Source organism: Macaca fascicularis, chromosome 8 (assembly GCF_037993035.2).
Source record: "Macaca fascicularis isolate 582-1 chromosome 8, T2T-MFA8v1.1".
In the NCBI taxonomy this organism is placed as follows: domain Eukaryota; kingdom Metazoa; phylum Chordata; class Mammalia; order Primates; family Cercopithecidae; genus Macaca; species Macaca fascicularis.
The window spans coordinates 66,825,294-66,841,683 of NC_088382.1; the positions used below are offsets into that span (position 1 = coordinate 66,825,294).

The 16,390-nt window shown below is 38.6% G+C and overlaps 1 protein-coding gene across 1 annotated transcript in view; it reads right to left on the reverse strand.

The window, feature by feature from the left end:
- Positions 1 to 4,063: 4,063 nt before the first annotated feature.
- BPNT2 (3'(2'), 5'-bisphosphate nucleotidase 2) overlaps positions 4,064 to 16,390 on the reverse strand; it is a 117,106-nt gene continuing 104,779 nt past the window's right edge. The window contains exon 4 of the mRNA XM_073999990.1: positions 4,064 to 4,938. Within this exon, the coding sequence (XP_073856091.1) occupies positions 4,922 to 4,938 (17 nt within the window). The 3' untranslated portion in view covers positions 4,064 to 4,921. The remainder of the gene's footprint in view (positions 4,939 to 16,390) is intronic.

The window sequence follows — 16,390 nt, forward strand, 5'->3', positions numbered from 1 at the left end:
AGTCCATTTTCCTATCATTCAAAATTGAAGGAAATAATAATTGTTGTGCTTCCTTGCAATATCTTTAAAAGTATATTAAAAATAGGCCGTGCGTGGTGGTTCACGCCTGTAATCCCAGCACTTTGGGAGTGCTGGGAGTGCATGGAGGCAGGTGGATCACTTGAGGTCAGGAGTTTGAGATCAGCCTGGCTGACATGATGAAACTCCGTCTCTACTAAAAATATAAAAAATTAGCTGGGAGTGGTGGCAGGTGCCTGTAATCCCAGCTACTCAGGAAGCTGAGACGGTAGAATTGCTTGGGCCTGGGAGGCGGAGATTGCCATGAGCTGAGATCGCACCACTGCACTCCAGCCTGGGCAACAGAGTGAGGCTCCGCCTCAAAAATCAATCAATCAATCAATCACGCCTTACAATTGTCACCTGCTTGTTGTTGTTGCTATTATAACAGGTATTAAGAGTGGTATGAAGAAAACAAAGTAATTCTCTCTGTCCCTTAGACTTGCCATGAAGAATCCGAACAATTGACCACACGCCCAGTGCTCCATTTTCCTTCCTTAGATTCAGGCCCTGGGACTGCACACCCGTGCTACAGCAGCAGCTCTAGTCTTGCGAGAGGATCTCTCCAGGCCTGCCACTATTTTATCACCCCCAAATCACCATCTTGAGATCCTAACATTGAGGATCCTCCTGACCTTTCTCCTGCTGAGAATCCTTCTTGGGTTTTAGTTTGCCTGCCCAGGATAATACTCAAGCTCCTAAGTCATTTCATAAAGTCAGGCTCCTAAATCATTTCATAAAGTCAAGCACCTAAATCCAATAACAGTTATCTTTATTTCCTCTCATGTGACAGATTTTCCAAGAATCAGAATTATCTCTAATTCTCAGGGTTTCATAAATTTTTTTAAACACAGAATATACATAAAATTAATAAGCAGTCTAGCAATCCAGAAAATCCAGTTTTTAGACTTCAGATTTAATTTCCATAATTTGCCTTCCCACAGGCCTTTCACAGAAGCATTTACTCTGAAAAAAATCACAATCGTGATTTATCTTAAATGCATCTTTATTCAAGTAATTTCTCACAATATTCACCAAATTCAAGATGAAGCATCAATTTGATAAACTTAACTTGAATAATTGGGCACTCTTTCTTTTAAATAATAAATTTAGAGAGATTTTAATGCAGCAATTAATTTTTTACTGCCAAAAATACAGTTTTTCTTAAAAATTTGTGTTTAAAAGACAATATAAATGAATTGCAATGTTAGACTCTAACCAAAGAATTTAGCTCTTTTTAAAATTGCCCTGGTGAAAATTTATTTCATAAAAATTATATTTTGGGGGCTTTCTTTTTCTTCTAGATGTTTATTTCTCAAAATGATTTTCCAGACAAAATGAAATTGAGTGTGCCTTCTCCCTCTTTATGACAGTTACATTGAGTGAAAATGACAGTATTTATCAACCCTCTGGCCTCTCCGGGGCTGTCCTTTCTGAATCAATTGTCATGATTTACAAGGAGAACACTATCTTGATTTTCCACTTTTCCCTGGTTATTCTTTCAGTCCTAGTGAAAATTTTGCTTATATGGGAGATAATAACACTACCTCAGACAGCTCCCTAAACTAAGATCATTCAGAATTAACAGGAAGACGTAACCCCAACTTTTTCTCCTGCCCACCCAAAGCAGGGGATTATAAAGACCAAGTAAATTTTAGTTTCTCCCCTCAATTCCTTGTGTTTCTAGAGTTAGATATAGTATAGATTTAATACCTTGATCTACACTCCAGAGTAAATAATTTACCTTTTAATGACTTTTAAAATTTTTGATATGTCATTTTCTAATTGTATATGAGTTGGCTTATCAAAATATGGTTGGCCTTAAGATGAGTTTGGTTTCTGGTTTTTATTTGTTTGTTTTCAAATTATTTTATTCTAAGTGCATGAGATTCCTTTCTAGTATGCCATAGAAAGAAGAGATTAATGATTTGCTTCATGCTGTGCTAGAGTTGGTTTTAAAAGTGTTTTAGTTGGTGAAGACATAATGTAATGTATCAGCTTAGGTCCTCTGAGAAACAGACACTAAGGCAGAATTTCAAAACATGCAAAACACTTATGGGGAGGTGCCTGTAAAGGAGAGAGAAAGAGGTAGTAGGTGGGGAGAGTGGTGATGGACACCCATGAAAGCATCAGACTGTGGCGCTTCCCTGTGAAGGTGTTAGCCAGGCTGAAGGGGAGCCCCTGAGCTTAGAAGGGCATCATGTCAGGAGGAAAAGACTTGGCTCTGACACTCTTATCTCATTCAGGTATTTTCTGGGAGCAGCCCACAGGAAGTATGGCTTTGGCATGAGCCCTAGCAGGTTAAAGGTATAACAGCTCACAATGCACCTTGCAGGAAGTTCTTTTGGATGGAGATTAGAGCAGTCTATCTTCATAGCCACTGCATGTGCCCAGAAAAGTCACATGCGATGGCCATCAATGGGAAGTAATCCAAAATATTTCAGTTATATTCTTTCTTCATTAGCTGAACAAGGCTCTAAGGAACCATCTTAAGAAAAACCATGTCATAACTGGCTTAGAGTAAATAATTTTTGTCCAAGAATTTAAGTCATGTTTTGCTCATGACTTAAGTCAATGTACCAAGCTAACCAGATAGGTCCATAGGCTTAAAGCATATTGAGTCTCTAAACGTGAACTGAAATCCATTATATTTCTTAAACATAATCTTTATGTTAGAGTATGTGTGGGCAAAGAGTAGTACAAGTACTTAATAATATTACATAATGTTTGTTTTGTTATATAATTTTATCACATTAAGAGTATAGCCCTGGATAGACATTTAGCAATTGACCATCATGATTTGGGCTATTCAGACACTCAGGACAGGTCAAGAATGAAAAAGTAGAGGAAGCTTGTGTAAACTGAGGCAGACTTGTTGGGATGGGAGAATGGGTCATGGAAAAGAAAAGAAAGTCCAGGTCAAAAAATAACAAAAGGGTCAATGAGGGAACTAAGGAGAGACCCATTTGCTACAACTGGGCACAGAGTGGGATTTTAGTCACAGTCAAATGACCTAATTGCAGGAATTGAGTCACCAAGTCAGAGAAGAAAAAAATAGCAAAATCAACCTGATGTGATTCAGAGGTCCAAGAAGTGTATACCATTCCTTCTGTCCAGAGACAGGATCCATCTTAGAGTCTGCGTTTGGGGACTAGTGGTCTCATTCATGAATGTTAGAGGAAAGGAGAGAGTGGGAAGAGACGAATCAACAAATCACTGCACAACTGGATGAGCTGTCCACTAGGCTAGGAAAAGGAAGTATAAATGTATTCTAAGATTTGTCAGCCTTTATTTTTTATGAGACTTTCTACGTAACTTGACAAGTCAAATTATATTCATCATCAATTTTTAAGGTTATTTCAGTGATGTTGAATCTTTGCTCTGCCCCAAATATCATAGAGATGAGTAATATACATGAGTTGTATGCCTAACTGGAAGGCCAGATACTCAGCCTAGAAGGGCCCACGGGGGGGTTATCAAGATCCCTTTTCCTAGGTATCCACAAGGCAGGACAGAAATGGCTTTCCTAACACCAGAGGTGCCAAAAGAGGCTGAATGCCTGGAGTCCTTAGGGAAATTTACAGAGGTGAAGGGATATTAAAGAAGAAATCTTTGATAAGATTTGGAGACTGAGCATGGGGAAAAAGGCTACTAAGTTTCCTCTTAAATGATGACTGTCCACCTGTGATTTTAAGCATCTCTTTTACTCCACTGTGGCCTAAGATTCTGGCATAATGAGAGTCAAGTTAGATTTTTTTAAGCCAAGTAGTTGAAATTAATAGAAGTCTTTAAAAACATGGAAATTAGGCCTACTTCCCCAAATGGCATAATTGAAGTAATTCCACTTATTTTTTGAGTAGAGTATTCAGTGTGAAAAAACAAAACAAAACATAAAGAAAGCCATCTCATTGGTGAAGGCATAAAGTAAGTCTGTTAAGAGACCAGCAAGGACAAAATGATTCTGTTCAAAAGCCAATTTTCCAAAGGACATAAGAAACATCTATGTATAAAATTTATGCTTTAATAAAATTAAAATACAACTATAATGAATCTCAATCTGATTTACCAGAATCAAACACTTTATAGAAAAACCAATATCAACAAAACAGCAAAGAAAGCAAGTTACTCAATAGAATGAAAAGATCTATCAGCATTTGTCAGCATTTATCATTACACTTGAAACAAAACACAAAAAAAACATTCGTTTGAAAACATTGGCATTTGTCACATCTGTTGGTTTAATATTGCGAAGTAGCACCTACTACAATGTTATACATTTAGTTTTCTAAATAACAGTAATTGAAATTAATGTGATTTTAGAAATTTTTAGGGATTGATGGAAAGAAAGTCTGGTGCTACAGATCAAGGATATGAATCACTATTGTAAAAGATGAGAGAGGAACTTTGAAAGAAATGGAAATGACTTTGTTATGGCTTTAAGTTAAAGTATAGCTCCTCCCCTCAATCCTAATGTGTTCTGTGTCCCATGTGTAGCATGTCACTGTAAAACATCATTCAATTTCATTTAATATAGTAGTGTGTGCCTTGGCTACTAGAAAAACTTCAAAATCAAAAAAGTTTAAATGTGAATTAAACTGAGTATCAATGTGTAGCTGTTAGATATTTTATTTTTCTATTGCAGCCATCATACAGCTTCCATAGGGAATGGTTTAGAACTCTGAGTGTGTAGTGAGGAATTTAGCTTGAACTGCTTTAGGTTACAACTGGTTGCTTCAGCAGAGGGTGAATGGAGGGGTAAGGGGCATCCGAGTCAGCTCACAGGGCGTGTCTTCTTTACTGGACAGAGGTGTCACTTTTCATTTCAAGCATCCTTTGAAAATGCCCACTTTTACCAATTTTCCTATTATTCATTGGATATTCCTAAAAGGGGAAAAGAATAGAAGATAAGAAGGCTTGAAGAGAGGTTGTAGCAGCAAAAATATTCACTACCAAGTAGATATTTTGCTATAATCAGAAGACATTTAAGCCTTTTAGATTAAAAAGTGCAATTTGATCTGAAAAATAATTGCTTATAATTTTTGCACAAACTCAGAATGTTAACAGTTAGTAATGGAAGTGGTGCAGAGAATAAAGCCGTGTTCTTACTGTGATACTGGCCCTGTGATTTGGGTAAACTATTGACCATACCCTTAGGCTGTTACATGTTGGTAGGAAAAACCCACCATCTAAGTACTGTGAAGTTTAAATGCTCTATTTTATGTGGGTCCTCAGCATGGTAATGAGAGCACAGTTTGCTTCTCTGAAAATTCACTCTTTCTCTCTCTGAGGTTGTCAACACCCTAAGTGACAAGAAGGTGTGGAGGAGGTAGAGCTGTCTACGGAGAGATAGTGCACTTTCAGAGGTACAAGCAATGTGATTTCCACTTTTATCTACTGCCGAGAATTTCATTATATCCATCTTTTTAGAACAGAAGTCCTCAAATTTCAGTGTGATAAGAACCACATGGGAGTCTATTACAATACAGTTATCTGGGCCCCACTGTCTCTCTCAGGACTGCTGCACCAAAAGCAACTAGGGATTGTCCTAGAATCTAGAACTCTGAGGTAATCATACACACTCATTCAGGATTTGAAATCCTGTTCAAATTTTCATCTTTACTATACTTCCTCATGCTTGCCTTGAAATCTTATGCCAGGTTTCAAAATGGGAAAGTTGGGGAAATGTCCATATTATCTGAGAAGACAGTAAAGAACACTGGATTGTCAGTTTCTAGGCTCAAGTAAGCTATGTTGAAGGTATTGCAGGAGATGGCAGGTGTGACATCAAAGTCACTGTGGTAATTATTTGAAAAGCACAGAGCCCGGGAGAGATGCCAAAACTGGAAAAAAGCAAATGTCTTTATTTTTAAGGGGAAAATCAAAGGATAGAAATAGAAAGTACAGATAGATTACTTTAGTACACAATTTTTAAAGGATAATTAAAGGAAATGTTTATGAGCCATTAAAGAGAATGTGGAATCAACATAAGTTCATTAAGAAACAGTCATGCCAAAAAACATCATTTCTTTTCTACATAAAAAAAGAGGGAGATCTTCTATTTCTGGCAATATGGCAGAGTAGATGAACAGAAAAACTTCTCATAGAACAAAATATTAGATTTATTTAAAAAATTTTTTAAATATCATTATTAGGGTTGGTTGAGCTGAGAGTCAAAGAAGACAGTCTACACCAGAAAGCAGGATTGCACATGGATAAGTAGGGTAAAAGCTCTGTTCATCTGGGGACATCTGCCTGTTTGATGGCCCAGACATGGGCTTTAAGAGGCAGGTGTGGGTGGGCACCAAGACAAAGCCTAAGACCCAAGCCCAGAGGGAGATCAGATCAGATACCACCATGTGTCTGCCTTAGAACTTTGGGATGAGGTGAAATTTCTGGATTCTTAATCACAAGCCACCATGTGCACAATTTGCAGGCAGAATTTGAACTACATGTTTGGCCTGAAATTTCCCAGTGGAATATCTGGTTTAAAGTGGCCCCATGTGCTGGAGGAACACAATCTGTCACTGGGAACAACTCTAAAGATAAGTCACAGGTATTCTCCAAGATAAAGATGCAAGAACATTTAGAAAATGCAACACTGAAAATGATACCTTTTAAACTAACTACTCAGACATAAAAAGGAACAAAATAATAGCACTCACAGCAACCTGGATGGAACTGGAGACTACTATTCTAAGTGAGGTAACTTAGGAATGGAAAATCAAACATCTTATGTTCTCACTCATAAGTGGGAGCTATGAGAATGAGGAGGTATAAGAATGATACAATGGACTTTGGGGATCCAGGGGAAAGGGTGGGAGGCAGGTGAGGGATAAAAGACTATACACTGGGTACAGTGTACACTGCTTGGGTGATGGGTGCAGCAAAATCTCAGTAATCACCACTAAAGAACTTATTCATGTAACAAAACATCACCAGTTCCCCATAAACCTACTGAAATTAGAAAATAAATAAATAAAATAAAGATTCAATATCTTAGAAGAAATCCAGCAAAAATGTCCAAGTCTTTTAGGAGAGAAAAGTATGACACATTCTTGAAAGATATTTGAAGGTATTTCATGTTCCATGATAGGAAGACTTAATATTGTAAAGATATTAATTCTTTCCAAACTGGTGAATCAATGAACTTTGCAAGCATAATCCCAATAGGGTTTTATATGGAAGTTGATAAACTAATTCTATTAATGTGGAAAAGCAGAGACCTCTAAAGAGCCAAAACCCCCTTTATTGAGAAGAATAGGTAGTAATGGAGGTGGAGAGAGGACTTAGCCTTCTGGGAATCAATAACTGGTAATTATGACAGTATGGTTGAGTGTGGTGGCTCATGCCTGTAATCCCAGCACTTTGGGAGCCTGAGGTGGGTGAATCATCTGAGGTCAGGAGTTCAAGACCAGCCTGGCCAACATGGTGAGTGAAACCCCGTCTCTACAAAAATACAAAAAATGTTATCTGGGCATGATGGTGGGTGCCTATAATGCCAGCTACTCGGAAAGCTGAGGCGGGAGAATCACTTGAACCCAGGAGGCAGAGGTTGTGGTGAGCCAAGATCATGCCATTGCACTCCAGCGGGGGTGACAGGGCGAGACTCCGTCTCAACAAAAAAAAAAAAAAAAAAAAAAAAGACAGTTGATCCTGAGGCAAGGATAGATCAATGGAAGAGAATACAGAGGCCAAAAATTGACTTGTACTTATGTTGAGTTTTGATGATTGCAGAGCTGCTGTCATAGCTCGGTGTTCAATACATGGCACCGAGGCCGTTGGTTATCTATTAAGATAAAAATCTAAGACAACTACTTTATGACCTAGTTGATAGAGTTGTTTCTTTTAAAGACAATGAATACCATAAGGAAAATTTTAGCAAACTCAAGTATATCTGAATTAAGATCTTCTTTATATTAAAAGACACTACAACAAAAATGAAGAAACAAGCCAAAAACTGGAAAAAAGGCATTTCCACACATTATTGTCAGAAGGTCAATGTCTAGAATATATGCAGAACTCCTAAATATCAACAAGAAGACAACAACCAACCCAATCAAAGAATGAGAAGCACACGTGAACAGGGATTCCACTGAAAAGGAACCACAAAGACCTATCAATGCACAGTCAGGTTAGTAACCAAAGTAAAACCACAGTGAGGTATCATGTTGCATTAGCCATGGTGGCACAGATTTAAAGTATCAAAGTGTGACCAGTTTGTAGGGTAATAGGAACCTTTAAGCCCTGCTATGGAGTGTAAATTGATACAATCATTGTGAAAATCCTTTTAATATTACTTAGTAAACCTGAACATGAAAATGCACTATAAGCAGCAACTGTATTCCTAGTTATACTCCCTAGAGAAACTCTTGTCCAACAGAGCACAGGTATGAGAATGTTCATAGTGTTAGTCATAATAGCAAAGAACTAGATATAAGTAAAAAGTTAAATTGATATAAAAATAGTATATGAAAATGAATGAAATCCATGTGGATGTATCTAAAAATATTATATTAATGGGGCGAAAAGTAAGCCACATGAGAACACATGGGGTATTGTGATTCCATTTATATAAATTCTGAAAAAGAAAAATTTAACAATAGTATTTCCAGATACATACATACATATGTGGTAAAAATTTAAAATACAGGAAAGTTAATAATAACACTAAACTCAGGTTAGCAGCTATCTCTGGGGGAAGTTGGGAAATGAAATCATGAAACAGTAGTACCCAGAGAGCATCAAATATACTGACACTGACCTATTTTTTAGGCTTGAGATAGATATATGAGTGCCTGCTTATGATTATTTTTTGAACAGTACCTATATGTTAGTTGCACATTTTTGTTTATGACATGTTAAATTTTAAGTGCTGTGTGGATGATTAATACGTATATGGTAATAGTCATAGTGCATATTAATTTTATTATACACAAAGCTTTGACACGTGGGCTTATTTAAAGATAATTAACTATTTACCTGAGAATATTTTTTGGATGTTTTCAAGTATGCCATGGAACTTTGGCCTAGGGTCTGAACTCCTTGTTAATAACTTGTGCAGGTGTTTACCTGGGGGGCCCGATCACCCCTCATTAAAGTGTTTACCTACCACGAGATTATCACATGAACCGCTGCTGAATTGACAGTTTCTTATGCTAAGACTGCCTAAATTTCCTCTATTAGTGTGTCTTAGGATCTAGGACCAGGCGGATAGAAAGGAAAATGAAACAAGGTGTAGGAAATAAAGATCTGAAATCATAGTGGGTGAGCAGGTCATTACAACATAGATGACAGTGCCCTGCACGTATTAGAATTCAGTTACATGAAAAGGCAAGGAGACTGCTGCATTGCTCCTGAGGAGTTCTTTGTACATTTCAGGGAGGCAGAATTTGGCACATTATGAGAAAGAACTTTGCAAAAATTCTAGTTATTCAACCAAAGCTGAAAAATGAGGCAAGAAGTTCTCTAGTAGGTATTTTATTCCTGCTGACAGTCCCACTTCCCCTGATTTTAAACCAGATTATTATGACTATCTTTACCCCATAAATGTGGAGCATGTTGAGTAGAAAGGCAGAGTCTCATATACTTGTCATTGCAGCTCCATAAGATAGCATTGTGTATGGCCTATCATAGATGCTCCAAACTAAACAGACCTGGTGCAAGTGAGTTAAGTTGAGGCTGAACTGCTTTGCTCCAGCAATCAATGCCAGTTCTTTCCCTTGATAAAAACCTTACCTTCGGTTTATACCAGTTTGATTCTCAGTTCCAGTCTCTCTTTTATATCTACATATCCTGATCACAGTCTGGAAGTAGTACTGAGGATTGATTGAGGAGCATGTGAACTCCACCAACAGAGGTGGAGAAAGGGGATCAGGACTACGAGAAAGACAGATGCTGAGGAGGCCAGAGAGAAAGCAAATGCAGATGTTGAGGAAAGGATGGGTATTTCCATAAGTCATGATGAATGACGTCACTTCAAACATTCATATGACATATAACTCCTATAAACTACTTTACCAGCTCAGGATACAGATATGCCATCACCTCTTACATCCTCAGATTATCATTTAAATCCTCTGAACTGTTAGTAGAAAATACAGAATTATTTTTAAGACCTCTCCTACCCTAACACCACATCCAATTGCAAAAGGGGGAAAGTCCTGGGAGTCTACACTCTGCTAGTTTGGGTTCAGAAGGGACAGTTGCAGTTCTGCCTCTAAATACAGGTTTCTAATTCTTTCCTGCCTTTTGTTGCCACATGGTATCACATTAGAGGACTGTCCTGCATGGTCTTGCAAAAGTGAGTCCCTCTGCCATGATGTTCCACGTAGTCCCTGATGGTAACTCACACCTGGATCTTTGTCCACATATAGATAGATGCTCAGCATTGTTTCCCAAATGACAATATTATGCCAGGTTAGCTAGATCCTCAGGGGTCTGAGACTCAGTAGCATGCTGTTCCAAAACCAGACCTCACTCTCAAATCCTTAGGCCCAGCATCCTGAACCAGGGTCTTCCATTCAGATACCCCCTGACAGTTTAAGTACATTGCGTTTTGTACCACTTGGTGTCTGTTACCCCAGAGTCTTCCAGGTAAACCCAATACAGTTTTCCAACTTTGGGTCTCAGGGAGGGAGCATTAGCTAGCGTTGTTTCCTTTCCTATCAGAAAGCACTTCCTTCCTTTGGCATCACATGGCATGTTTATCATCTGGGGTGTCTCCCTCTGAAGTGGGTCCCACTAAAACAATTCTTCAAGCAGCAAAGACATCAATCTCAAAAAATAACAGAGTTCTGAAAAGTAACAGCTGAGCCAGGTGTCCCATTAAATCTCCACCTTGATTTACAAATAAAGCTCAAGGTGAACAAACACCCAAATGAACAAGGGCCATTTTAAGGTATTCTCCTATTGCCCTAAGGCAAATGGATGTCCCAAAAACAAACTCCATGAACTCAACTCCAAAAGCACTCAAGTCTAAACTAGCTTGTCACTACAGCTGTCTTTACTGTTATTTCTCACACTACTCCACACAACTCTTTAAAATTCTTTTTTTCTAGTTCAAACTTTCTCATTTTATTTTCCTCAAACTATAATTTTGAAAAATTCAATCCTATAGGAAAGTTATAGGAAAAGCGTGATGAAAAGTCCTATACTCTTCATCTAGATTCACTAATCTCTTTCTGCACATATACGTGTGTGTGTGTTTATGCAAGAGTATTTGATGAACCATTTGACAATTACTTCCAGATATCTCAATATTTCAGCACACATCTCCTAAGAATAAGAATGCCCTCCTGTATTACACAGTACAACGATCTCTCTCTCTCAGGAAATTAACATTGCTTCAACACCATTACAGTTCATATTCAGATTCTTCCTTTTTTCCCCACTTTTCTCTCTCTTTCCAATCAAAGCGCTTGTATTGCATTTAGTTGTCGTGTTTCTCCAATCTTCTCTACCTGTTAATGTATTCACATGACTGATGAACAATTCCTCAAACTGTTACGTAGTTCGTATTGTTGATATTTTTGAAGACTTCAGGCCTGCTATTTTGTGAATGTCCCTTTGTCTGTATTTGTACAGCTCCTCCCCAATAATTAGATTCAGATTAGACATTGTTGGCAGTTATATTGTATAAGTATTAAACATCCTCTTTAAATATCTCTGTTTCTCTAAAATGCCTTTCCTCAAGGCAGCTTTCACATCTCTGTGGCTCTCTCCAGGACTTCATGATGACTTTAATGGGCCCTGGGCACGTTTCCCTTTGTGGGCCTCTTTCTCCATAAAAATATTAATAATTACATTTTACAATTGTGTTGGTATAAGGGCTAATATAATCCATCTGTATTCATTATTACATATTATTATTATATTCATTTATTTATCCTGATTTTAAAAGAAATTAAAAGTAAAGTGTCCCATGAGCCCCTAAATGTACCAGGGACCTGAGGCCCTGAGCACAATGGGCAAGGTGGCCCTTGCTCTTCCTCCCTTGCCCCAACTGCTCTCTGTCTGTCTCTGTCTCTCTGTCACTCTCACCAAATTCCCCAACCCCACCAGCTGTGTGTCTTATTCCCTGCTTCTGCTGATAGAGAATACATCTCTCTCCTAGGGGCCCAGTTCAGCTTCCCTCAGCTCCCCCTTTTCTCCTCCAGGTGTGCCCATCACCTTCTCTACCCGAGACTCAGGCAGGCTTCAGGGAAGGAGTCAGTCATGTATTCTGCCCTGAATTTACTAGCAGAAATTGGATCCCACAGTCCCTGGCAGTTTTTTGTGGCTTTTTTTTGTTTTTGTTTTTTTTGTTTTTGTTTTTTTTTTTTTTTTGCCATCTTCCTCCTCTGTCAGTTTAACTTTCGTCACTATGGGGAATTCACAAGAGGAAATCAGCTAACTCATAGCACAAAAGACATCAGTTTGAGGCAGAGAACTTTTCTTCAGTCAAGACTGTGACTATCTAAACAATGTTAATGAATATGAGTTTGCTGACTGATGCTGTGAGAGCCCTTTCTTTGGAATGTATAGATGTTTAATATTCGTTACTGACACCCAGGGACAGCCTGAAGCCTCTTGCTTCTTCCTAACCTAATCTGAGCTTCCACTTGTTTAGCAATTATTATGTTCCAGGCCCCCTGCAAAGCACTGTGTATCAGCTCACTTAATTTCCACACAAGATCCTCTTACAGGGATACCATGACCCCCATTATATAGATGGAGCGGCTGAGGCTTCCACATTTTTAAGTAACTTGCCCCAGCTCTCCTGTGATAAGAGACAGGCAGGATTCATTCCAGGTCTGCCTCACTCCCACTTTCCCAAGGTCGATCTGCAGGGAGGCCATGGACCTGGAGATGGGGTAATGGATGAGGGAAGTGGGTGGGAAATGTGATTCTCTTCTGGGTGTTCTCTCTCTTCCCCAGAGGGAAAGCACAATCTGTCCTGTATTTTAATCCATTTCCTTACTTATTGGGTCCTTGGAAATTCTTAGGGTAGATTTCCATAAGAAAAAATAAGTTTGAAATACAATCATTCTCTTCTTAGTCTCAGGTTCTCTACTTGTAAATCAGTACGTTCTGACTCACAGAATAGACCTCTACATAGCAAGCGTCGAGCACTTAATAAATGCCTCTTACTGTCAGCACTAAATATCACATTTTAGTAATTGGCAACATTCTAAAGTTCTAAAGTTTAAGTTATAAAATAAAAAGAGTTTAGATGGAGAAAAAGGAAAAAATGAAATACTAACAAAAAAAAAAGAAAAATGAAACTCATTGGAAATTGCTCTGATGTGCAGCTAAACACTTCAGTCATTATTTGACTCTAGTATTTTTTTGGAGAAGGACATATTTCTGGACTTGAGGAGGTATGTTCATTAGATTCCCTGCTATCTATACAATAAAAGCCAAGGATGCAGCATTTTCTTTACTAATAAAAAGAACACGAAAAGCAAATGGCTTGGTTTTTTGATGATGCCCAGCATCCCTATGAACAGAGACGAGCCAAGCACGTCTCCGTGAGTAACAAAAGCCTGTTCATTAACGGGCTGAGCTATGGCTCGCCAGCCAACACTCAGCACTGGGTAATGAAGGAAATTGCTGTGTGGGCAGGCAGTAAAAGGTGTCTGCGGGAAAGGCTGTGACTAAGTCTCCCCTAATCAGTGTATCATCAGTGCAGCTGGGGCGGGAACAGTATCGGCGAGGGGCCTTCCACGGTCACACTCCTGTTCCCGCTCCCACGTGAAAGCTCTGCCCCGGGGCTCTGCTTGCTCCAATCCCAGGGGATGGGGGTTGTGTTTTGGGACATTTAAACTTAGTTTGCTTAAAAGTCAAAGTATGAAATAAATATACATGAATCCACACTGATATAAATAAATGACTGAATAAACAAATGAGTGCGGGAGAAGAGACAACTCTTCCTTATAGAAAAATTCCTAGTACTTCCTTCGTCAGGAGACAGAGTTTAATTTGTTCCACCCTTACCCCCTTGGGGATGGGCTAGACCTAGAGATGAATGTCCATATAATAGAGTAGGGAAGAGCAAAATGGTAACTTTGCAGTGGAGAAATGTGGCAGACATCACCTTAACCAAGAGATGGAGGTCAGCATCACCAAGGATGTTGCATCGGTCTCATGTACCCCCTGATGCTATGTGATGAGAAGGGGCTTCACCTCTGTGGTACCCTTTCCAAAAATTCCCAACCCCAGTCTAATCTTGAGGAAAACATCAGATGAACCCAGATTTTCTGGATTCCTAGACAGTACGCCTTAACACTGTTAAGGTCAGGAAAGACAAGATAGAAAATCTGTCACAGACCATAGAAGACTAAGGAGACATGACGACTGGATGCAATGTGGTGTCCAGAACTGGATCCTGGAACGGGAGGAGGCCATTCCTCAAAAACCTGGTAAAACCAAATAAAGTCAGTCCTAACTGTAAATTCTGCAACAACTCTCAGGCAGGGCTTGCATTTCATGACATTCAAGTCAGAGGCATTGCCAGGTAGAGGATGTGTTGTTAATAAGCATATTGGTATTGCAGGAGGTGGGAAAACAAGATTGAGACATGAAATAATTGGGTGCTTTCCTATCATGGAGCCCTCTTTCAAAATGGAAATGTCTATCTTCATTTTCCTTCATGCATTGCAACAGTGAGTTATACATATATCATGAGAATTGAATGACTATACAGAAAAATATCCTCCTAGGGTACAAATGGAAGAATGGGATTTAAATTGCATTATGAGTTTCTCTATAGGAAATCACTTTAAAACAGAAAGTCACGTTCATAATCTGATGATATGGATACATACTTGGAAAGATGAACATTCTTTATTTTACTGTGCCATGAAAAAGCAACTCAAAACTTTGGAAACTTTCTGCATTCATCAGATAATTCCTTTACAAAATCCTATTGAGTTTTATACTTCTGTACTATTCTTGTTTGTGATCAATAGATTGGTCTCCTCTGATAAGCTGTAGGATAAAAATATGTCAGTGTATTACAGTGAGGGAAAATTAAAGTTCAATTTTCATTTCCTGAAAAAAAAAAAAGAAAAACAAAGGCCACAGTTTTAAAGCCCGAGTGAGGGCCCTGCATCAGGAAGCCCTCATTCCAGACACTTCTATTTCAGAGCTGTGGACTGTGGCGCTGGACAAAACTAGGAAATGGAGAGTGTGATCAGTTAATCTTCTAATCTGCCATTTCCCCTAAGGCACAATTACTGCATCTGTATTAAAAAAATCATTGTGTTTGCTTTGTTGGACCCTGGTTGTCAGAGGTCTTTAATGCAATTAGCCTACTCAGAGCACATGGGGCTGGACTAATGTGCACATGAGGTAGGTGAAGAAGCCAAATTCTCAAAAGTCTTAAATCTCAGATGGGCATTGTACTGTGAGTTTCCTGTAGCATCCTCTCTATTAGAAGGGTTAGGAAATCCAGTGGAAAAAGTTCCTCTTACATACTCCTGCCCCAGAACCTTTAGTCCATGAAGTAAACTGTTAACCCATCGATGCTCCTGAAGCAGGGTCCCCTCAGCTACTGTGGTCTTTCTGAAGCTGGGGTCAGCTAGAGGACTGTTTAGATAGGAGAGCCTAGTCAGAATTTTCTGACATCATGAAGCCCATCAACATTGTACATATAGGAAATAAAAAGGTATCAAATGCAGCTCACAAGTGAGCTTTTCCAAAATTTCATATAATCAAAGCCTCTCTCCACAATGTAACAGATTTACAATTCCCTCTTCTGCTTCCTACCTCACCACTAACACTCCACGTCATACAACTGGGAATAGAGGCTATTAATAGAAAAGTAAAAGGAGAAGACATTTTCCACGCTTATCTTGGTGTTTAATCTAGTGATAGTATCTTCCACTGGGGACACTGAATATGTGATAATATGCATATGTGTATCCTTATTTCTTTTCTCAGCATCGATGATTTTGTGAATCCCCTGTGTGTGAAAGTTTGTGTAAATAAAAGTGTTTCTGCACAGAAGGTCCATCTCTTTCAACAGATTTTTAAAAAGGGTTTTCTTAAACCAAAGTTCAGGAATCATTACTATAAGCTACACCTATAGTTGTATTTTGTTTTGTGTTTATGTAATATATGTCACACACACATACATATACATATCTATGTATGACATATTAGCATATATTTGTCTTAAGTTAATTGTTAAAACTATATTTGTTCTATTATTCAATATTGCGTTAGTACTCAGTCTCTTTTTTTTCCTCTGAGATTTTAGATTTAAAGAATCACTTCAGCTATATCTAGGAAGTCATTTCCATAGCCATTCCTTCAAGAGATACATGGAAGTTAAACCAGATGAGAGTCACGG